This window comes from Chiloscyllium plagiosum, chromosome 6 (assembly GCF_004010195.1).
Source record: "Chiloscyllium plagiosum isolate BGI_BamShark_2017 chromosome 6, ASM401019v2, whole genome shotgun sequence".
Classification (NCBI taxonomy): Eukaryota; Metazoa; Chordata; class Chondrichthyes; order Orectolobiformes; family Hemiscylliidae; genus Chiloscyllium; species Chiloscyllium plagiosum.
The window spans coordinates 89765454-89790469 of NC_057715.1; the positions used below are offsets into that span (position 1 = coordinate 89765454).

The following is a 25016-nucleotide window of genomic DNA, read 5'->3' on the forward strand; positions in this document are numbered from 1 at the left end:
CACTTTGTATTTTCTACCTCTACAGTATTGTTGTTGGACCTTAACAACATCAACTTCACCATCAACGATACAATCTTATCTATTTTCAATTTTACTATTAAGAAGCAAAGGCAATGAATTTCTATCTTAATACAAATACTTTAAATTATTACTATGACATATATAAGACACCAAGGGGTATGGGGAAATGCAGGAGAATGACTTTTTTTTATTAGATTTCCTACAGTGTGGAAACAGGCCCTTCGGCCCAACAAGTCCACACCAACCCTCTGAAGAGTAACCTACCCAGACCCATTTCCCTCTGACTAACGCACCTAATACTATGGGTAATTTATCATGGCCAATTCACCTAACCTGCACATTTTTGGACTGAGGGAGGAAAACAGAACACCCGGAGGAAACCCACACAGACACAGGTAGAATGTGCAAACTCCACACAGACAGTTGCCCAAAGCTGGAATTGAACCTGAGACCCTGATGCTATGAGGCAGCAGTGCTAATCACTGAGCTACTGTGCCACCAAACACTTTCAGGTAGATCACCAGCCATAATCTCACTGAATGACACAACAGGCTTGACAGGGCGAATTACCTACTCCAGCTTGTGTGTAAAACCAGTTTCCTCAAGTCTAATAAGCAACGTCTGTGTAACTACGTAACTTACTTCTTAAATATTTTCTGAACTGGTGTTATTTTTCCATCTTTGCTAGTCTTCAACATTACTTTGTCAATTGTTCCTTGAAGATATACAAGGCTTCTTTCTTATGTAATATTATCAATCCACTGGTGAGTCAATTCAGCTCTAGATAACATTGATTTCTGCTCTTGTTTGCAATCTTATACTTATTATTGGAGAACAAAAATCAAATATTGCCAGTTATTTGACTGTGAAATACACAGATCAAAATGTTGATGAACATTTCAGCAAATACAGAATATATTTTTCAAAAGCAACCAAAAATTATAACAACCAAAGGTAATACCTCAAAAACCAAAATGCTAAGCCACACAGAAAGCTTTTATATGACTACAAAATGATAGTGGAAAGAAAATCAGAGGTGAAATGATAGCATGTTACTATTAGTAATTCCTCTCCAGTTAATTGAGAAAGTATTTGAACATGAAGCAATATAAGTATACCTGTTTCCCATCCAGTGTGTACAAACGTTTAACTGCTCCTGAATCCAACTTGATGGCATCAGTGATATCTGTAAGAACCTGGTCAAATGAATGTGCAGTCTTTTTATTGAGCAGAATCCTAACAGCTTTTCGTGGCTTCACACCACTCCGAATGATGGTCACCAGCTTGGGCCGAATGAAATCTTTATTTTCTTTAGTCTCAGTGGAACTTGCTTTGGAACTACTGATAGATGTTGGTGTACGTGCAGTTGTAGTTGCCTTGACATTCACTGACCAGTTTGGGTTTACGTTCTTTGTGTAGTCCACTTTTCGAAATGATTCAAAAGATGCACAGACATAACTTTCCCCTATGGAAAAATAATGGTCCAATTCAATAAATACAAAGACAAGGTTCAGTCTAACAATCTAAAGGATAGCCTAGATAATCTGTAATCAGTTATAGCATTTCTAAACTTTAATGCAGTTTTTTACAATAAACTCTAAAATTTACTCCGAATAGCGTTAATAAACTCTCAAATTTTAAGCTTCTGTTTGTTTATCTTTTTTCAGCCCTCTGGTCCTGAAGGAGCTTATTCATGCTGAGGCATAATTCTGTGGACAGTAGCACCCTTCAAACTCACCCTAATCATGATTGTTCATGGATGATGTAGGCTGAGGAAGGCATCTCAGTATATCCAAAATTGAATTCCACATGGGTATGCCAGTATAATGGTTCCGATATTGGGCTAAGGGCACTGAAGTAATCAATGTTAACCAGGTCAAGGTGGTGATTGGCTTGGAGGAAAACTTGCAGTTGATATTGTTTCCATGTATCTGCAGACAATGTCCTTCTAGATGGTGTTATTGTGGGTTTGGAAGGTCCAGTTTCAGGACCCTCAGTGAATTTCTGCAGTGCATCTTGTAGCTGGGGTGGTGCACACTGCTCCTACTGTATGTCAGTGGTGGAGAGACTGGATGTTTGTGGATGTGCTGCCACTCAAGCAGCTGCTTTGTCCTGGTTAGTGTCAAGATTCTTGAGTTTTATTGGAGATAGGGTTCTCCAAACTAGTGGAGAATATTCCATGATACTTCTGTTTGTGCCTTGCAGATGGTGGACCAATTTTGGGGATCAATAGGTGTGTCACTTGCTGCAATATTCCTAGCCTCTGACCTGTCCTTGTAGCCATTGTATTTATATAGCTACTTCAGTTCAAGTTCTAATTAATGGTAATACCATTGAATGTCAATGGGTGTGGACCTTGCCTGACACTTGTGTGGCATAACTTGCAACTTACTAGCTGATGTCTGGACGTTGGCCAGTTTTGTTACATACAAACATGGACTGTTTCTGGATCTGAAGAGTCACAAATGGTGTTGAACGTCATAGGTTTATCAGCAAATGTCACCACTTTTGACTTTAATAGAGGGAAGGTCACTGATGAAGCAGCTGATGATGGTTGGACCTAGGACACTACCCTGATGAAGTCCTAAAACATGGTCCTGGATCTGAGATGACTGACCTCCAACAATTACAGTTGGTAGTATGATTTCCAATCAGCAGAGAGTTTCCCTGATTTCCATTGATTCCCACTATGCTAGGGCTCTTTGATGCCACAGCAGCCAGATGTGGCCTGGATGTCAAAGACAGTCACTCTCACTATTTATTTGGGGTTTAGCTCTTTTATTCATGTTTGAACTAAAGCCGTGATGAGATTTCCCAAACCCAAACTCACTCAAGCCCTCCTGATCATGGGACTTCCCTCACAATCAACAAACATGGATAGGGATCAGTGTAAAAAAGGAGGGATGCCATTTCACAGGTCACCAATATAAGTACTAAGACCATATGATAAGATGTAGCTGAACTGAGTTGGGAATAACTTCCTTGCTGAGAAAATAAATAGTGTACAGAAAGAACTTTAAACCAATAAAAGTCTAGGGGAAGGGGGACTGCTCAGGCAGAAATAAAAATAGCCTAAATAGATAAAATATACAATGATGTGAAATGAACAGTAAAAGGATATTTCTGTTAAAAACATCAGGGTATAAAGGTAGGACAGGGGCCCTTGCCAAATTGAAAGTTTTTTACACTATTTCACATTTCACAGAGTTCAAAACAAAAGAATTACTGCACAAATTCAGCTTAAAGGGTATAATCCTTGATTGGTAGTGACTATTGTGTTACAAGAACCCTATCTCGCATACATTAGGTATTTTTGATTAACCTGTACAAGCATATTATGACACATCTCTGAAGCAGCTCGGACTTCAACGTGGGCGTTCTGGCTCAGAGGAGTGACATTACCACTGTACTACAAAAGCCCTTCAAAGGTTAACTCTATCTCACACACATTAGGTATTTTCTGTTTTTACAGGTTGAATTATAGATATTTCCTAATCAACCTGTTGGGAGATGTCACAAAACACATCTGGAATAGGGAGGACTTGAACCCAGCCCTTTAACTCAGAGATAGGGACACTACCACTGCACCACGAGAGTCCACCTCTCATATATTAAATATTTCAAATTAACCTGTTGAGAGATGTTATTACACACTTCTGAGCAGGTGGAACTTGAAAAAAAACACCTGTTTACCTTACTACCTCTAACTACTTAGTAATTAACATTCATCAGCAGAGCCTCTTAGGCACAAATATAATGTTAGGTTTGAGAAGTTGAGGTTGTTCTCCTTAGACCAAAGATGACTTCATAGGTGTGTACAAAATTATAACAAGTTTAGATAAGATAGGCAAGGGAAAGCTGCTGATGGTGCAAGCATTATAGGACACAGATTTAGGATTTTGAGCAAATGATGCAGGGTGATAAGGGAAATACACTTTATACTAATAGTAATTACTTGGAACTCTCTGCCTATAGTGACATTCGAAGTGAAGGCAAAGAATGATTTCAAAAGGTAATTGGATGGGTACATGAGGGAAATGAACTTACAAGAGCAGAGGTATAAAGCAAGGGAACAGGACTGATTAAGATTGCATTACAGAGAACCAGATTGGACTTGATTGGCCAAATAGCTTCCTTCTGTGCCATAATGATTTTATTACATCATTTCCCTTTTGACAACTTTCAGATTGTGACCTTGTATCAGTAAACTCGGTTTCTCTTACCAGAGGTGCAATCCCAATTTATTGAATTTTCCACTATTTTCTGGTTTTTATCTCAGGTTTCCAGCAACTTGCTTTTGGATTTCCCTTTTGTTCATTATTTCACCTTCTCATCCTGCTTAAAACCTATTATATTTCTAACTTTTCCAGTTTGACCTGAAACTCTTTCTCTCTCTACAGGTCCTGCCTGACCCATTGAATATTATCAGCACTTTTTGTTATTTATAAAGACTTAGACCAAGAAATTGGTGGCAACCTGGAATCCTTGGTAGTGAATTATATAAGAGTTTGGAAATAGGAAGGACAGAGGTTTGGAATTACTTTAGAATGATGACACTCGTAATGTCACCCTCAGATCTGTAATGAGTCCTCAGCTTGTCACAATCCTTGATTAAAATTATTTATAAATATAGAGTGTGGAGCATCTAAATTTGCTGCTGAAATATAGGGAGTACTTCAAATAGTGTAAATGAAAGCAGAAAGACTTAAAAGAAACTAATAGATTAACTGAGTGGGTAAAACTGGTTGATTTGTTTTGTTGTTGAGTTGCCATAGTCTTACCAGACCATAGGGGCTGCTCTTTTATTAGAGAGATGTGACTGGTAGTGATTTTAACCTGAAGGCCACAAAACCTCAGGCAAGGGAGGAGGTTGAGAAGGAAAGCCCTTCATGGTAACCTCTTACTGGTGCTTCAATATTAAAAGGCATCAACATATTTCACTTTGGATCTAAGAAAGATACGTCAGAGTATTTTCTAAATGTTGAGAAGTTAGATATTGTGGATGGTCATAAAAAATCACTAAAAAGTAGTGGACAGGGTCAACAAGTAACTTCAAGGGCTAATGGAAAGTTGGCCTTTATTTCAAGGGGGCTGAACTCAAAAGCAGTGAATATTATCTTGAAGTTGTAGAAAGTTGTGGTTTGATGCCATCTGGAATACTGCATTCATATCAGTTCACACACCATGTATCCAAGGAGTAAGGAGGTGGTGGAATACAGATTCACCAGACTGATATTGGGCTAAAAAGGTTAAAATATGAGAACAGGTTGCATTGACTCAGCTCGAATTGACTTAATATAGAAAATTAAGGAACGGTCTAATCTCGATGTCTAAAATGATTAGGAGGATGACAATTTAGATAGGAAACTATTTATTCTGGTACAGAAACTCTGATTGAGAGGACAGTCCTTTAAAATTAGAGTTAACCTAATCAGAGTTGATGCCAGAAAACACTTCCTCACCAATGGTACCAAAAATAGGTCAGTCTGTTCAACACCAGCTCCATTGGCTTCATGCTCATTTTTGCTGGGGATCAGGTTCCTCTATCCCATCCCATCTGTTTATCTAAACCTGTTTACTCCTTTTAAACTTTTAACATATAGTACATATTGTCCCTTTATTCCTCTTTCTGAAATGTACCAACTGAAATTTCTCTACAATAAATTTGATCTAAAATCTGTCTGATCACTAACTTGTCTCTGTCCTCCTAAAGTAGCATTGACTTCCTCAAGTTAGCTGTACCATAAATGCGAATCCACTCATAGTGTGTCCCCAACCCAGGTCTAAATCATTTAAGATTGATGGTTCCAAATTTGCCTTTGGATTTATAAGCTTTATAAAAACTGTAAAGTTTCCATAAGGAACACTTGGTTACCTGCAAATAGTAACATCAATACATCAATGTAGAGATACTGAATACGCTTAATATTGTATAAAATGCTCTGCTTTATTGCCCTCTCCCACAATTAAAGAATTTTAAAATTTTGAGTATATATAGTCCACCAACATACAAAAAATTGTAAATAACTTTATATCACTTTTAGTTTATTCACTCATGGGATGTGGACATTGCTGACTGAGCTGGAATTTATAGCCCGCCCTAGTTGATTTTGAGAATGTGGTGATGAGGGGTCTTCTTGAACCGCTTAGGGAGGTTCTGAATGAATTTCTTTACTTGAGTAGTTGCTCATGCCATCATCCTCAAATTTGATTCTCAACTACTACTTGAAAGAAATGCACTGACCAAACTTGCACAATGAAAATGAATAATAATGTTCAAACATTTGAGAATTAAAGATAAAGCTAGAGAAATGTAATAAATTGGCTGAGGGACAAACAGAATGGTAATAGTTATGACAAATGTCAGATAGGTGGGATAGGGACTGAGGCAACACATGGGTACTCAAAAGCTTGATGTGTATATACCTGTTAAATGGAAAAGCAAAGTAACGTGGTCAGATGTACAAATTATGTTCACAGAATCCCTACAGTGAGGAAAGAAGGCCATTCAGCTCAACAAGTCCTCGGAAGAGCATCCCACCCAGATTCACCCCCCCCCAATCCCTACCATCCCTGTACACTTGCATTTCCCATGGCTAATCCACCTAATCTACACATTCCTGGACACCAGGAATTCCACCTAACCTAACCTGCAACTCTTTGGACTGTGGGAGGAAACCCACACAGACAAGAGAAAATTGTGCAAACTCCACACAGACAGTGACCCAAGGCTGGAATTGAACCCAAATCCCTGGTGCTGTGAGGTAGCAGTGCTAACTGCTGAGCCACTGTGCCACCCCCTTATTATTATGCCAAATTATACTGGGTTGGGCAGTAAAATTGCATTGATAACTCAAGTTATAGTCTGTAACAGGTTATAAGAATAACAATGACAAATGAAATAAAAATAGTGTATTATATATCAGATAAAAAAATGGCAAATTGCACTGAAACAGGTACGGGTGAAGTCAACGAGTCATATGAAACTTCCCGCCCAACTTATCCAATTAATGCTGCGTGCAATAATCAAACTGACCAGTAGAATATTGAATTATTAAGTTAAACAGATGAATGACTAAGCTAGGCAAATCGACTCCTCATTTATAGTGTCAACTATCAAGACTTTTCTGAAAGAGTTCCTCAATAATATTCTAGACCAGACTGACCACAAAGGAGTGGATTAAACGTTTTCCATTGATTGCACTTGACAATTAGTTATGGTAGTTCTTTTTTAATTTTAAAAAATGACATGTTCATGAAAATTAATTTAGAAATTAATTTCTTTGGTTGGGGGGGGGAAGAAACAGGAAAACTATGACCCCGACCACTTACACCTTTCCCACTAGTCTGAAATGGCCACAGCCCTTATGTAAAATTTTCCAAACACTGCAGGACCTATAAAGGGTCACTTCTTGTTTTGAAATTGATAACCCCATTCAAGCATAAAGCCATCCTTACTAAATCCAATTTACTGCAACACAGTCGTCAATGGCAACAGCATCCTCAAGTATTCTGAATCGGGGTTAAAGGTGAGCTAAGGAGATGGATTCTCTGCATTTTGGTTTGAATCATTGTTCTTTGTAGCATTTTTTTTTGCAGATTCAAGTTAAAGGAGATGTCGGGTATTCAGGATGAAAAAAAATGTTCACAAACCCCTTTTAAGACCCCTTTCAATTAACCACACAAGAACATCCATCATCATTTATCAGAGTGGCAAGATTCTTAATCAATAAATTAATAGTTTGCCAACTGATTTACCCAAAAGGAATCGACTGAAATATGAATCTTTAGCAAAGCAAACCAGGAGCATTGGGTGTTTGGGGAGGGCTTGACTGATAAGTAGAGCAGCCGCCTTTTCGGTGGTACAGCTCAATAATAATGTCACACTCATGATATGATACCACCAGCAATTAACCACCAATTCACGAATGGCCCATTGAAAATTTACTACATTTAGAAGAATGTAGTTCTATACAATAACGAATAAAGCGGAATAAAGGAAAGCAAGCTGGCTCCACCCAGATATCTTCTTTGTGTCATTGCAGATATGCTGTATGTTCGTATGTACTGTCTACTACGTATTTATTTTATTGCGCCCATTCTTTCGAACTAAAGGTGAATGGGTAGATATAAAATGTTATGAGATGTTTAATTGTTACCGCCGGGAGCTGTGAAAAAATCACGTCGTCAGCAGATTATATATGCATCCTAATGTAGGGGTGAAGGAGAACGGGATGAAATTATCCTTGCTCTATTTTCTAATTTGTTTGATGATTTCCTTCTTTTAAACACTCAGCCTTACATTGCTGTTATAATCGTAGAGCATTATCAGTCAGAATATTAATATTATCTATAGATTGACAATGTCAGCCAACCCATTTCTTATTCCGGCAATTGACTCCTCTGTCGGCTGCAGTGAACTAGGAATAAGAAATAAACGCCAATCGAAGATTCAGCATTGTTCGAATCCTTAATATGTGTAACAAAAATCCAAAGCTGCAAGATGATGGGTGTGGGGAGGGCTTGGGTGCGGGCTGTAGAAAGAAACCTTTCTCCATTGAAAGTTAGCTGCTCTGGGAGAATCTACGGAAACGTCGCTGGGAAAAGGAGTTTGAATTGTGCCCCAGTGCCTGATAATACTGACAGCTCGGCGTTTCTCTTTCCCTCCCACGAACTGTCTGTGGAATTAAATGTGGTCCAATTCAAAAAAAAAGTGAAGCGAATCTTACTAGCTTTGAGTTTTTCATTCAGACGTTTTGCTATTTCCAATCATATCAGCTTGAGGCATCACTAGGAAGGAGTTTGTTCTGAATTGCGTTTGCTTCATTTTTGTGTGTGTGTGTGTTTTGGGGAGGGGTGAGGGTGCGGTATATTACACTGAGATGTCCAGTTGCACACAGGATTAATCTGCAATCGAGTGCAGCCATTGCTGGGGCCTCATCAATAAATTAAACGTGCATTTTATTTGTGTATCAGTTTGGTTTCAATACACACCTGCCACCAGCTCTTCGAGACTAGTGATTTTCTTGTTGCCATCAATGCTGTAGAGGACCCTGACTCCCTGGGGCAGGTTGACGTTATCGGACAGAGTTCGGGTCAGGTCAGCCAACAGAGCCTCGAAAGAGCGGAAGCGGTCCTGGGACACCGCATATACGATGCCCTTAAAGTAGCGGTCCCCGTTGCGGTAAAAACGCACTTTCTTGGCTTTCTTCTCGGAGCTGAGGGTCTGCAGGGTGCGGGTCCGGTAGAAGCTGCAGTGGGCGCTGTGTGTGGGGCTGGGTAAGCCGTTCAACCGGGACGCTCTGCCATACCTCATCCCCTTGTCTCGTTCATCAAAATGTTCAAACTCCAAATCTCTCTCCATATTGATCTGATCTAGAATGATCATTTGTTAAAAGAGAGGGGAAAAAAAGACAAACATGTCTGTCTTTAGAACTTATTGCAGTCCATTAAACCGAGGCTGACTTACAACAAAGGGGATTTACTGTTAAAAGCCCACACGTCCCATCACTGTCAGCATCAAATATGAAAAAAGCCCATCTCAAATTTACTAATTAAGAAAATATTTATTGAGCAATACGCCTTTGACACCATGATTTGATCCCTGCTCTGTGAATTTGATTACACGAAACGTAACATAATACATACCAATATCTGCAGGTCAACGTGGATCCCGAGGCGCTTCTATTTCCAGGAGATTTTCTTCCTGTTATATTTGTATGGGCTGGATGAAAGAGGCAGAGGGCGAGATGTTGAGCGCCTTTGTTGTGTCTCCGGACCTCTGTGTCTAGTCTGTATGTGTGTTAGAGAGGGGGAAGAGAGACAGGGCTGCAGCTGCCGGTTTCTGCTGTTAACTGTGATTTGCATTGGCCCGTCCCTCATTTAAATTCATCCTTCACACCAGTCACACACTCGTTCAATACTCCCCAGAGAAACTGATAACCGATTGCAAATACGCGCATATTGCTTGGCCGGTTCATCATGTCACCGTCCGCTTGGTGAACAAACCAGTTTTAAAGTTGTTTAATTTGTACAAGATCAAGGTTCGGGTCAGCAACAACCCTGTTATTTTTCACCAGTGAATTTAAGAGGAGGGCCAGAGAAGGAGATGCAAGAGTACAGGAGTGTCACAAAAAAGTGTTTGCAATATTTTAGTGTAGCAATACTAATCGTACGAATCTTTATCTTAGGGACTTCTTCACGTTCTGGTGATGAATATGGAACTAAAGGGCCTGGTGTAATTGTTACAATGCATCAATGAAACTGAAGAGAACACATCCAGAATTAGAAATAACGTTCAATCCTTATAGGAACTGTCCAGAATCTTTTTTTTAATTAAACTTAGCTTAAAACCATTAAAGTGGAATGATTCTTCAAAACAATTCATTGGAAATCCTGAAGGGCCTATTTTTTGGTTTTCACTGGGCCAAGTTTTTTTTAAAATGTAAACAATTTGCAATACATTTCAATCGCATACCTTGTTATTGTATCATGAATATTGAACAATCACACAAATAAGTACAATATATTAAAATTTCCATGATTTCTCTACTAAATCATGGAAGACAGGGTAGACAGTGAAAGTCTTTTTCCTAGGATGATGAAGTCAGCATGTACGAGAGGGCGTAACTACAAATTGAGGGGTAATAGATTTAAAACAGATTAGATTAGATTACATTACAGTGTGGAAACAGGCCCTTCGGCCCAACAAGTCCACACTGACCCGCCGAAGCGCAACCCACCCATACCCCAACATTTACCCCTTACCTAACACTACGGGCAATTTAGTATGGCCAATTCACCTGACTTGCACATCTTTTGGACTGTGGGAGGAAACTGGAGCACCCGGAGGAAACCCACGCAGACACGGGGAGAACATGCAAACTCCACACAGTCGCCTGAGGCGGGAATTGAACCCAGGTCTCTGGCGCTGTGAGGCAGATGTCAGAGGCAGGTTCTTTACGCAGAGAGTGGTAAGGGCGTGGAATGCCCTACCTGCTAATGTAGTCAACTCAGCCACATTAGGGAGATTTAAACAATCCTTAGATAAGCACATGGATGGTTTTGGGATAGTGTAGGGGACGAGCTGAGAATAGTTCACAGGTTGGCACAACATCGAGGGCCAAAGGGCCTGTTCTGCACTGTATTGTTCTATGTTCTATGTTCTAAATGTGGAACAATAGTTTAGCAGAGCTTTGGAAGAATTATGCAGCACTCTCTCCTGGGATAGTACAGGGAGTGAGGTTGGTATGATGATTTATTAAGCAATGGGAAAATCTAATGGTAATTAACACTGTATATTTTAAATAACAGAGTTATTTTGGATGATAAATAATGTCATCCTTGGTCCTTGTGACATTCTGAGAGCTTTAATCTAACTGTTTTGTCTTTGGCAAATTCAGTGAAGACATCACCAAATCAAAGAGTAAAGCAAGTATGTAATTAGTCACTACATATGCCAAATCTGATTTTTAAAAGCTTAATGTTTGTGGAAGGACAGAGAGATTGGGGCAATTACTGCTTCCAGATTTGACATGTTTCATAATTTTCGTAAAGTTATGGGAAGAATGAATTGAATATAAGAAAATACTTTGGAGTTTAGAAAAGAAACATAGATGGGTGTGAGAAACACTGACTTTAAATTGTGATAAAATACAGAAACTTAAAAAAGCTGTAATTGGAAAATCATACAAGATAAGCTTTGGTACTTGCTTGATAGTGTTTTTTTTAAATGAAATGAAGTGACTCAAAACATTTTGCTAAATCTGAATGGGAGATACCTAAGTATTTAACTTCAGTAACACTTACACATTTATGAATTGGATAAAGCTGAGAGTGTAGGCACTTTATTGAGATTATCAAATAGTACACCAGCATTAGTCATTTAACATAATGGTAAATCATGAGAGAATAGTGGGCAGCAGAGGAAGTATCAGTGACTAATCCAAAGTACAAATAACAGTACAGCAGCACAGAAACAGACTGTTGCATCAACACAAGATGCCTTTCTAAACTAAAAATCTTTTGCCTCTTCGCAGTTTATATCCCTCTATTCCGTGCCTATTCATGTGTCTGTCCTATATGCCTCTTAAACTATTGCTATTATATCAGCCTCCACCACCCATTTTGGCAGCGTCCTCCAGGCACTTACTACCTTCTAAGTAAAAAAACCTATTTCTCCCATCTCCTTTAAACTTACGACCTTTTATCTTAAACCTATGTCCCTAGTAATTGACATTTCTACCCTGGGAAAATGACTCCAACTAACCATTCTATCCATCCCCCTCATAACTTTTAAACTTTAATCAGGTCATCCCTCATCCTTCGATGTTCAAGTGAAAGCAAATCAAGTTTATGCAATCTCTCTAGTGTGGAGAATAATGAAACAAAGAACTGAGATTGGTTTTGAAGTCAGTTTCCAGTTGGAATGGGAATTGGGATTAGTAAGAAAATTTCAAAGCATGAGGAATAAGAAGCTCACAACACTGTAACTCTATAAGACAGAAAGCTAAATAATCTCATATGTTTCAATCTGGCATAATTTGCATGTAGATCCTTTGAATATGTCGTCAGCAGTCTGAGGTGAATAATCACAAACAAAGTAGGAGCAGAAGTATGCAATTTGGTCCCTCCTGTTTGCTCTGACATTAAACAAGGAAGTGTGGAGAGAACTAAGGAAATGTTTATATTGACAAGACTGCCCCTGTTGACTCACTACTCCACCTAATTCTAATGTCATTCAGCCACTGCAGGCTTCTACTACACCCGGAGGCTGCAGCTCTCTGTAGAGAAACCAAAGGTTCCCTTTATGCAAAATTGGATATCTTCAAATAAGCCCATCATTGCACATGGTATTGTCTTTCATTGAACAACCACTGAAGCTGGTCATCTCTTTGTTTCAGAAGTTACCTCATCAGCTTCTCTTTTTTTTGGTGGTCAATTTCTTTAACTTGCTTTCAATTCACTTACTACACTCCACTCACATATGCATCCAGGTATCCATTCCTTCAATGTTTTCTGCAGTTGTCTCCTCTCTTGAACAAGATTGTTTCTATTCACATTACTATTCTGAATAAGTTTCAACCTATAACTCAATAAAACTATCAGGAATGAGTTTCCTGTTAATCAAATACTTTGTTGTGCATTTCATCAGTTTTCCTGCCAACTGCACGAGTGTTAGTGGTACTTGGCTCCTATAGTTAACTGGCCCATCTCTGTAGTCTTCCATTTTCCTCACTTGAACAACTCCCTCTCCTTCACATTTCTTAAAATCAACGCCCACCCTAACCCAACTCCAGATATTCCAGCACATTTGTTCCGAAGAAGCGTAATTGGACTCAAAATGTTAACTCTGCTTTCTCTCCATAAATGCTGCTAGGCTTGCCGAGTTTCTCCAGTAATTTCTGTTTTTACTCCAGCACATTCCTTCACCATGAACTCTTTTCTTCTAACTGAAGTCAGCTTTTATGTTGTGCATTTTTAGTGCCAGCAATTTCGTTTGTGTCTGAAATCATTCCCTAGTTTTCATTATATTAATTAACTTTGAAGTATAAAGTTTCCCATTAATATATACAACCACCCTTGGCCTTGCTTTCACATTAGGCCTGCCACCCCCAAGTAACAGTACCAGGTAAATTCAATAGCAGTCATTTTGAACCAGACTTCCTCCTGGTCATTGCCTTATTTAATTTTTCAACCTTTTCTCCTGTGGAAAATCTACACCTTAACTCTGAGAATTTCATTCTCCTAACTCAAAATTCTTCATCTTTTGGTTTGCTATCTGTGGTATTTCTGTATAATTTCTTTTTCAGCAGGAAACTAGACCACACATTATATATGACAACTGAGTTGCGCACCACAATAACTTGCATGACTAGGCCAAGTTACAGCAGACTTTTAAATCAGAGATAAGTCCTTGAGAGAAAGGACAATTTAAGCCTGTTCAGAACCGCTAACAACCTGCCCAAATCACTCTATTATCCCCATTTCTGATCCATAGAAATCCTATAGAATGAAAGCAGGTCATTTGGCGCATCAAGTCCACACCTCAGAATGCATTCCAGGACCCCAGATCCACCCCTTAATCTATCCCTATAACCCTCCCCAATATCCACACTGACAGTCATTGAAGGGTGGAATCGAACACAGGTCCCTGGCACTGTGAAGCAGCAGTGCTAGCCATTGAGCCTCTGTGCCACTTTCATAAGCTATGTCATAGTCATATAGTTACACAACATGGAAACAGACCCTTCGTTCCAACTTGTCCATGCCGACCAGGTTTCCTAAACTGAACTAGTCCCATTTGCCTGCATTTGACTCACATCCCTATAAGCCTTTCCAATTCATGAACATGTCCAAATGTCTTTTAAATGTTCTAATCGTACCCACCTCTACCACTTCCCTATGGCAGTTCATTCCATATACACACCACCCTCTGTGTGAAAAGGCTGCCTCTCAGGTCTTTTTTAAATATATCCCCTTTCACCCTAAATCTATGCCCTCTAGCTTTGGACTTCCCTACTCTTGGGGAAAGACCTTGGCTATTCATCCTATCTATGCCTCTCATGGTTTTATAAACCCCTCTATGGTCACCCCTCAGCCTCCTACAATCCAGGGAAAAGGTCCCACCCTATCCAGTCTCTGCTTACAACTCAAACCCTCCAGTCTCAGTAACATCCTTGTAAATCTTTTCTGGACCCTTTCCAGTTTAATAACATTCTTTCTATAGCAGAGCGACCAGAAGAAGCATTACCAATGTCTTGTACAGCTGCAACACGACGTCCCAACTCCTATACTCAGTGCTCTGACCAATGAAGGAAAGTGTGCCAAATGCCTTCTTTACCACCCTATTTACCTGTGACGCCACTTTCAAGGAACTATGTACCTGCATTCCTAAATCTTTCTCTTCAACAACAATCCCAAGGGCCCAACCATTAATTGTGTAAGTCCTGCCCTGGTTTGTCTTACCAAAATGCAACATCTCACATTTACGTAAATTAAACACCATCTGCCACTCACTGGCCCATTGGCTCAGCTAATCAATATCTTATTGTCATCTTAGATAATTTTCTTCACTGTCCACTATACAACCAATTTTGGTGTCATCTGTAAACTACTAATCATTCCTCCCATATTCTCATCCAAATTGTTTATATGACTGGAAGTGATGCTTTCCAGATTCCCTTGAAAGCCCAAGGATTTTCAGCCTGATGCACAAGCATGGACTTCAACTGACAATCACCAGCAGCATTACAACCAAGCAATAGTGTCAACCTATCTTTAGCAGATTTATGCCCTGGCATAGACTTTTCCTCCTTCACAATGTACATTTGTCAGGGCACCTTCCTCTGAAATAACCTTGTCCCATCAATGTTGACCACTTAATCAGCACTATTCCCACCCCTCCTGAATTATTTCAGCTAAATCATCAGGAAATTCACTCTCTGCATCGAGACCAGCACGAGCAGCTTCTCCTTGTTGTTTTAATTTTGAGCAAATTTACCCTCCATTTAAATCTAGTAAACCTACCTCAACGAGCAACAAAACTTTCACAATCACTTTCAACACCACACTTAGACTTTAACTCTGTGTAAAGGCTTTTTGTCTTTTCTTGAATAAGCTTTAGATTAAGCGACATTAATGCTGATCGTTAAGACAACCAATTAACAGTTTTTCCATTTCTATCATGAGCCTACGCCTTTGCTTATTTGTTACTGTATGTGTTTTCATTACTGAGTGCATTTTACTCATTTTGCATGCTCTGCTATATCTCATCCCTTCCAATCTAATCTGCAACCTCAGACCTTACTTGTATATATTCTGCACTCTCTTATCTTCTCCGTTGACCTCATCAAGTTCCCTGAAATGTCTCAAAACACTTTAAAAACCAACAATGAAACATGTATGCTTACTGAAACTTCCAATCTGTTCTTGATTCATTGCTTCCATTGCAACAGGTAGCAGGTTGCTTTGCAATTGATGGATTTGACATGGTATACCATGACTGTCCTGTAAACCATGGTCGAGCTATTTATGCCTACAACAACATCGTGGATATAACTCACACATTATCAAATTGTTTCATGTTATACAGATTAGTGATTTCAGGATTGCAAAACCTCTGAAAGAAAATAAGAACTAGGAGCAGGAGTAGGCTCAATAACATCATGGCTAATCTTATCGTGGACTCAGCTCCACTTACCCGCATTTTCACTACATCCCTTAATTCCTTTATTTTTCAAAGGCTGTATCTTTGAGGAGATAACATGCAATTAGCCCTTGTTGTACCCTCCAAGCTGATGTGTGGCCTGCAAAGGTATGGTTTAAAGGGAACAATGCTCACTCATCTTTCCAGCCTTTCACTCGTGGGAGATAACCTCAGCTTTAAAGGCGATTACCAAAGTAGCATCAACTACTTCCCTGGGCAAGGAATTCCATAGATTAACAACTCTCTGGGTGAATTAGTTCCTTCCCAGCTCAGTTCTAAACCTGCTTCCTCTAATCCTAAGGCCATGCGCTCTTGTCCTATTCTCACCTACCAGTGGAAACATCCTATCTATTCTATTTTATTGAATCCCTTCATAATTTTATATGTTTCTGTAAGATCCCCCCTCATTCTTCCGAATTCCAATGAATATAACCCCAATCTATTCAGCCTCTCCTCATAAGCCTAGTCCCTCAACTCCAGAATCAACCTAATGAACCTTCTCTGCACCCTCTCCAGTGCCAGTACATTCTTTCTTAAGTAAGGAGACCAAATATGCACACAGTACTCCAGATGTGGCCTCACCAGCACCTTGTACAGCTGTAACATTACCCCTCTGCTTTTAAACTCAACCCCTTTAGCAATGAAGGAGAAAATTCCACTTGCCTTCCTAATTACTTGTTGTACCTGCAGACCAACCTTCTGCAATTCATGCACAAGGATACCCAGGTCCCTCCACAAATTAGCATGTTGCAACTTTTTACCATTCAAGTAATATGCTATTTTGTTGTTACTCCTACCAAAATGTATGATTTCTTATTTTACTAACATTGTATTCCATCTGCCAGACCTTTGCCTACTTACTCAATGTATCTATGTTCCTCTGCAAAGTTTCACAGTCCTCTGCACACTTTGCTCTGCCACTCATCTTAGTGTCATCGCCAAATTTTGACACCATGCACGTGGTCCCCAACTCCAGATCATCTATATAAATTGTAAATAATTGCGGTCCCAACACTGATCCCTGAGGCACATCACGAGACACTGAGTGCCAGCCAGAATAGCATTCAGTTATCCCCACTTTTTGCACCCTGTCAATCAACCAATCCTCTATCCATGCTAATACTCTACCCCTAACGCCATGCATCCTCATCTTATGCAGCAGCCTCATGTGCAGCACCATGTCAAAGGCCTTTTGAAAGGTACACCACATCCACTGGGTCCCCATTGTCCATCTTACTTGAAATGTCTTCATAGAATTCCAAAAGATTTGTGAAGAATGACCTAGTCTTCATGAACCCATGCTGCGCCTGTACAATGTGACAATTTCTTTCAAGATGCCCTGCTATTTCTTCCTTGATAATAGACTCAAGCATCTTCCCTTCTACAGAGATTGGGCTCACTGGTCTATAATTCCCCATCTTTTGTCTACTTCCCTTTTTAAACAGTGCAGTCTCATTTGCTATTTTCCAATCTGCTGGGACTGTCCCAGAGTCCAGCGAATTTTGGAAAATTACCGCCAGTGCACCTACTATTTCTCTCACCATCTCTTTTCATACCCTGGGATGCATTCCATCAGGGCCAGGAGATTTTCTATCCTTAGCTCCATTAGCTTACCCAAAACTAACTGTTTCATAATAGTAATTGTTTCCAGATCCTCACCTTCCTTCGTCTCTTTGTCACTTACTGGCATGTTATTAGTGTCCCCCACTGCGAAGACCAACGCAAAGTTCCTGTTTAATGCCTCAGTCATTTCATCATATCCCATAACTAAGTGCTCTTTCTCATCCTCTAAAGGACCAACATTTACTTTAGCCACTCTTCTTCATTTTATGTATTTATAGAAACTTTTGCTCTCTGTCTTTATATTCTGTGCTAGCTTATTCTCATACTCTATCTTTCTTTTCTTTATAGCTCTTTTTGTGGCTTTACTTGACCTTTAAAGTTTTTCCAATCTCCTAGATCCCTGCTGTTTTTGGTCATTTTGTATGCATTCTATTTCACTTTGATAGCCTGCCCTATTTCCTCAGGCATCCATGGCAGATTATCCCACCTCTTACAGTCCTTCTTTCTCATCGGAATATACTTTCGCTGAGCACTTTGAAAAATCTTTTTGAAGGTCCTCCATTGCTCGTCAACTGTCGCACCATAAAATCCCAGTTTCCAGTCCACTTTAGCCAGGCACTTCTGCTCAGGCCCTGAAATCAAGATGCTTCACCTGACATCTGCTGGATCACATCAATTAATAGTGACATACACTCAACTAAGTAAACTGTTCTCAACAACTTTCCATTACATTAAACACTCATCATTATCTATGCTAGCTACCATTCGCCAAAAACACAACTTAACGTCAGTAACTTAAATATAGCTTATTTACACAGCTGTTGGAATGAATACATTTTACTATTCTACCACATAACATTCTGAAAGAAAAAGTTGCAAACACTTGGCAGATGCTCATCAAAGCTGCCCATGGCTTTCACCTGTTCTATACACTATACTGGTATAAAGAGTGTGCTGTCATATTGAAACTGGAGAAGCAATTTTTTGACCTGGGTATTGAAAACTCTCTTCTTCAATCATTTGATACTGTTTAGTGAACAATCTAGTAAGAATCAACTTCACAGATATATATTACTTGCCTGAGTTCACAAAAGGTGCAACCTCATCCTTCTATTGAATACTTGGATACCCAACATACAACTGCATATACTTCAGCATGTATAGCAACTATTGCTATTATCAGTCATCTATTAAAAGTCGCACATCACCTGCACCACCACCAATGACAATGTCTTGAAACAGAAAGTACACAATAAATTTTGATTTTTGCCAACAATTCTATAATGGTCTTTATACCATCTGCCTCGGAGTTATGTGATACAAAATCTGGCACTGCAACCAAAATAAATTCTGAATTATATTGAAGAACATTGGTCCACAAGGTTATAACAGACATGACTTTTCTGTGTTTTACTGTCATCCTTGAAAGCCAAACACCAGTGATTATGGCACTGAGCAAAGATATTGACCTAATTAAGCCGAGCAAAAATATAGGCTATCAACTAATTACTGTTTGCTGTAAGATCTTCAGGAAATGGTTCTCCAACATATATCTCCTTTCATTGGTACCAATATCAAACTAGTTTAACTACATCTGCAGCATGTGATTATATATTTGCCACCACCATTTCCATTGAAAATGGTTTTCAGTAAAACCTCCAGATTAGTGTTGCCTTCCCCAATCTTACATCAGGCTGTGATACAAATTGATGTAATGGTACCACCACAATGGACACCTGCTATAGTTGAATTACTATTTCCGGGCTAACATTTCAGTGCACACATGGCCAATTGCTTCTTGAAGATAACAAATAGGGGGCCCACCTCAGGATTGGTTCTTGCACAAGTAAACAGATATTGAATTGAATTGAATTTATTGTCACGTGTACTAAGGCACAGTGAAAAGCAACACAGGCAGATCACATAGTTAATTAGCATTGATAAATAAATAATAGGTAAACAACAGCAAAATCAAAAACACAGTGCAGGCAAATGTTAAGAGATTGTGAGTCCATTCAGTATTCTAACAATACTGTTACGAAACTGTTACGAAACCGGCTGGTGCGTGTGTTCAGGCTTCTGTACCTTCTCCCTGATGGTGGAGGTTGTAGAAAAACATTGCCAGGGTGGGATGGATCTTTGAGAATGCTGGCGGCCTTTTCTTGACAGCGGGCCTGGTAGATGGATTCTATAGATGGGAGGTTGGCCTTTGTGATCGTCCAAGCCGCGTTCACCACTCTCTGTAACCGTCTCCGATCTTGAATGGTACAGTTGCCATACCAGCTAGTAATACATCCAGACAGGTGCACCTATAAAAGTTGGCAAGGGTATTCGCTGTCATGCCAAATTTCCTGAGCCGCCTGAGGAAGAAGAGATGTTGTTGAGCCTTTGTAAGCAGTGCATCCTCATGAAGAGTCCAAGAAAGCTTGTTATGAATGACCACTCCCAGGAGCTTGACACACTCCACTAGTTCCACCTCTGTGCTGTTAATGTGTAGGGGGGGCATGAGTAATATCCCGCTGAAAGTCAATAATGAGTTCCTTGGTTTTGCCAGCATTGAGAGCTAGGTTGTTATCAGCACACCATTTTCCCAGGTCTTCCACCTCCTGTCTGTAGTCTCTTTTGTTGCCAGCTGAGATTCAGCCGACTACGGTGGTGTCATCAGCGAACTTGTAAATGGCATTAGTCTGGTATTTGGCAATGTAGTCATGAGTATACAGTGAGTACAGTAGGGGGCTGAGTACACACCCCTGGGGGGCTCCAGTGTTGAGTGTTGATGAGGAGGAAATATTGTCCCCAATCTTCACTGATTGTGGCCTCTGGGTCAGGAAACTAAGGATCTACTCAGAGAAGCACGAATTTAATATACATTTAGGAGTAGATGTTAAGTTCTCCAACGAACAGTTCTGCAGACGGAATGTCCCTGGATAGAATTCCCACTACCCATCCCTGACCTGGATGAGTGAGACACCCTGCCCTTTCCCCAGTTGAGCCCCATCGGTAACAATTAATGACCACTTATAGATATTTCCCATCTGACCTTAAAATGAGGCCGGCGGGAGGAGTTCGGGGCCAAAGGGAAACCTGGAATGATAGTCCACCTGGATACAATACCATAAGAAATAGAAATGTGAATTAGATGTTTGGCCCCTTGAGCCTGTTCTACCATTCAATAGGATTGATCTACATTCCTCATGTCCACTTCCCTGCTCTCTCCCTGTAACGTTTGATTCCCCGACTGATCCAGAATCTGTATATCTTAGCCTTAAGCATACAGAAGGACTCTGCCCTCCAGCTATCTGTGGCAAGGAGTTCCAAAGACTCACAAGCCCCAAAAGAAGAAATTCCTCCTCATCTCAGTCTTAAATTGGTGTCCCTTTATTTTGAAACTACGCCCTCTGATTTTGACTCTCCCATGCAGGGAAACATCCTCTCAGCATTTAACCTGTCAATCCCCTTTAAATCCTATATGCTTCCTATATAGTAGGCAGGAAGAAGGAGGTGCCTCCTCAACACATACCTTTCAGCATTGAGCGCACCTCCACAGGATTTGCCAAACACACCCAAGTCCCCCATCACCTCTCTGTCAAAAGTATCCTTTTCTCCCTGTTTCCATGGGTTTATCTCTCTGTGAGACTACCCCTACCTTTCAGGTCCTGTAGCTCCCAGTACAATGCCTGAACATATATTGTAGTGAAATGATGTGGCACTGTGAAAGTCAGATTAATTGTCTTCCCCCTTGAAACACACTTTTTATTGGGATGGACTGTGGGGAATAGTTTTATTTCCAATTTCTCTGTGATCATGGTATAAATGACTTGCCTACTTTTTACATTTCCTTCAAGGTTTGATCTCTTAAAACATATGACAGATTGTACACAATCTATTAATAAAACAGCATAAAACATTAACAAAGAATGTGCCTGTTTAGTTTTTAAGCACTGATGTTCCTTCTTACTGCATAGTACTTCCATCCAAACATCAAGTGATTCAGTGGCAAATAAAGTAAACTTCATTATCTTGCTCTTTGCAATGACCTTATAAATTAAGCCTAATTTCTTAATGCAGGAGTGAATTCCAATGGGGTAATATAACTGCCACTTTTAAATGAGCAGAAGTTCTGTTGGCCTGTTACAGTTATGAGGTTTATATGACTGTTATGTTTTGCAATGCTGTTAGTTGTAAGATTTTAAAGTCTTACATTAATGCAAGGCAAAATGAAGGGTGTCAGGAGACCTATTTTGAAGAACTGGCTGACCAGCTAAATATATACGTTGGTTCTGTGATCACAAAACAGGTCAGAAAATCATAACAGATGTGTTGGAGTAGTCAGGATTTAGTGAAAGGGGGGGGGACTGAAGGAAATCAGTATTAGGTGGGAAATGGTGGTAAGGTAATTGATGGAATTGTAGGCCAATAAAAACTCAGGACATGATAATCTACATCCCAGAGTACTTGATGAAGTGGCTCTAGAAATAGTGAATGCATTAGTGGTCAACTTCTAAGATTCTATTGACTCTAGAACAATTCCTACAGATTAGAGTGTAGCTAATGTAGCCCCATTGTTTAAGAAAGGAGGTGGAGAGAAAATTGCAAATTATAGACCAGTTGACCTGACATTGATAGTGGGAAAATGCTAGTCCATTATAAAAGATTTAATAGCTGAGCACACAGACAATAGTGGCAGGATCTGACAGAATCAGCATGGAATTTATGAAAGGGAAATCATGCTTGACAAATCTACTGAAATTCTTCAAGGATGTAACTCATAGAGTGGTTGAAGAGGAGCCAGTGGATAGGGTTCATTTGGATTTTTAGAAGGTTTTCAACAAAGTCCCACCTAAGAGACTCGCATATAAAAGTAAAGCACATGGAATTGAGGGATAGAAAACTGACTAGTAGACAGGAAACAAAGAGTAGGAATAAACTTTTTTTTCTGAATGGCAGACAGTGACTAGTGGGGTACCACAGGGATCAGTGCTAGAACCCAAGCTATTCACTGTATATTTAGTTGAGGGAACTAAATGTGATATCTCCAAGTTTGCAGATGACACAAAACTGGTTGGGAGGGTGAGCTGTGAGTCGGATGCAAAGATGCTTCAGTGAGCTTTGGAAAAACAATGAGTGGGTCAATGCATGGCAGATGCAATTTCATGTCGATAAATGTGACATTACCCATTTTGGGCATAAAAATAGGAAGGGGGATTATTATCTGAATGGCTATAAATTGAGAGAGGAGAATGTCCAATGAGACTCCTGTGGCCTTGTATACCAGGCACTGAAGTAAGCATGCATGTGCAGCAGGCAGTCAAGGTGGCAAATGATACATTGACCTTCATAGTGATGGGATTTGAGTACAACAACAGGGATAAAAATCACACAACACCAGGTTATAGTCCAACAGGTTTAATTGGAAGTACTAGTTTTCGAAGCACCGCTCCTTCATCAGGTGGTTGTGGAGGACACAATTGTAAGGCACACCTGATGAAGGACCGGCGCTCCAAAAGCTAGTGTGCTTCCAATTTTGCTACAAATTCTGTGCCTTACAATTGTGTCCTCCACAACCACCTGATGAAGGAGCGTCGCTCTGAAAACTAGTACTTCCAATTAAACCTATTGGACTATAACCTGGTGTTGTGTGATTTTTAACTTTGTACAACACCGGCAACTCTAAATCAAGAACTGGGATGTAATGCTGTAATTATACAGAGCTTTGGTGAAACCATACTGGATGATGGGTGATTGATGTAAGTTTATACTTTTATCACTGTAAACAAGGGCAATAGTTTTAGCCAGTACTAAGGCAATAGATGTATTACATTACAGTCATGGCTTCATTAGTTAAATCACCTAATATAAAGATAACAGCTGAGTGATATTTCTAAACTTGAAACATAGTCAGTTAAATAAATACTTAAAGATGGCAGGGTAGATGATGTTTCACAAGTGTTGCATGTGGGTGGAAAAAGCAACTATTTCTGCAGTAAATGTGTCCACTTTGAGGAACTTCAGCTCAGTTAATGAGTGGAGTTTTGACACTTTGCGTCTGAATGAAGCAAGTTAGCTGGGCTTATTTCCTGGAAGCAGTCAAATCCTTTCAGCTTGATGCCTCTGATTTGGTTAGCCCTCAGGGAGTGGAGAAGGTGTGGGAACACACAAGGTAGCTGTAGAGGAAACACAAAACTGCAATTTTCCAAATGACTTGAGGTTTTGCAGCTTGTATGGTTGAGAGCAAAGATGCTGGGAGGATAGATGAATTGACCATAGCAGGGTGCCATTCAAATAGATGGAGAGAAAATGATTGTGCTTCTAGGAAGAAATAATATAGTTGGGGAGACTGAGTTACAAAGGCTGTGTTGCCTGACTAGTGCCTGACACAAATTTGGAGAGAGAAGGGAAGAATCCAGTTGTTGTGTTGCATTCTGATACCAATTACAAAGGTAACACTAAAAAGGTTCTGCAGAGGGAACTGAGCAGTTGGAAGCTAGGTTAAAAAGAAAATCCACAAAGCCAATTATCTCTGGATAACAACTTAAACCACAAGTAAGTTGGCATAGGGTTGATACAATTGCATGGTTGAATACTTGGTGTAAATACTGGCGTGGGAAAAATGGGTGTTGATTCATAGGACACCAATGCTGGGGAAAGAGGGAGCTGTAGCAACGGGATGGTCTTTATTTGAACAGTGCTAGGATCAGTGTTCTGGTGATTCATATTATTATGCCTATGAAAAGACTGAATGGGGGTGGGGGGCATGGGGTGTGGCGTTCATGTGAGGGAAATTTGGAAAGGACTAGGCAATAGTCCAGGATATCCAAGATGGATCATTGGAACCAGTCTGTGAAATTAAGGGTCAGAAAATCAAACATTTCAGTGCAGCAGCCAAAATAGTCTTATGAAAGCAATTTGTTGTCCAGTTCACTCCATAGTAACAATGATAGTTTCACTATTATTCTTACCACATTACTTCTCCTGCAGAAGATCAATAGCATAAATATGTAGCTGTCAGCTTACCTATAATTGTATAATGGTCTACAGGGGTTAATACTGAGGAATTTCATAAACACCACCCACTATGATGATGTCACATGCACTTGTAAGCAAAATAGCTTAGAATTTCAAAGTAGAAATACCTAACATTTTGCCTTCCTCCTAACTGACCGTTTTATGAGGAGAAGTTGAATTGATGGGGCTTGTACTCATTGGAATTTAGAAGGATGAGAGG

The 25016-nt window shown here is 39.8% G+C and overlaps 1 protein-coding gene across 4 annotated transcripts in view; it reads right to left on the minus strand.

Moving 5' to 3' along the window:
* dclk1a (doublecortin-like kinase 1a) overlaps window positions 1-10132 on the minus strand; it is a 345606-nt gene extending 335474 nt beyond the window's left edge. For 2 of the 4 annotated variants that reach the window (XM_043692070.1, XM_043692073.1), the window contains exons 1-3: window positions 9670-10122; window positions 9016-9396; window positions 1140-1486 (exon numbers count right to left, since the gene is read on the minus strand). In XM_043692070.1, the coding sequence (XP_043548005.1) occupies window positions 1140-1486; window positions 9016-9385 (717 nt within the window). In that variant the 5' untranslated portion in view covers window positions 9386-9396; window positions 9670-10122. Of the gene's footprint in view, window positions 1-1139; window positions 1487-9015; window positions 9397-9669 lie in introns of all 4 variants that reach the window. The other 2 variants (XM_043692072.1, XM_043692071.1) reach the window with 2 other exon arrangements.
* Between the last annotated feature and the right edge of the window lie 14884 nt (window positions 10133-25016).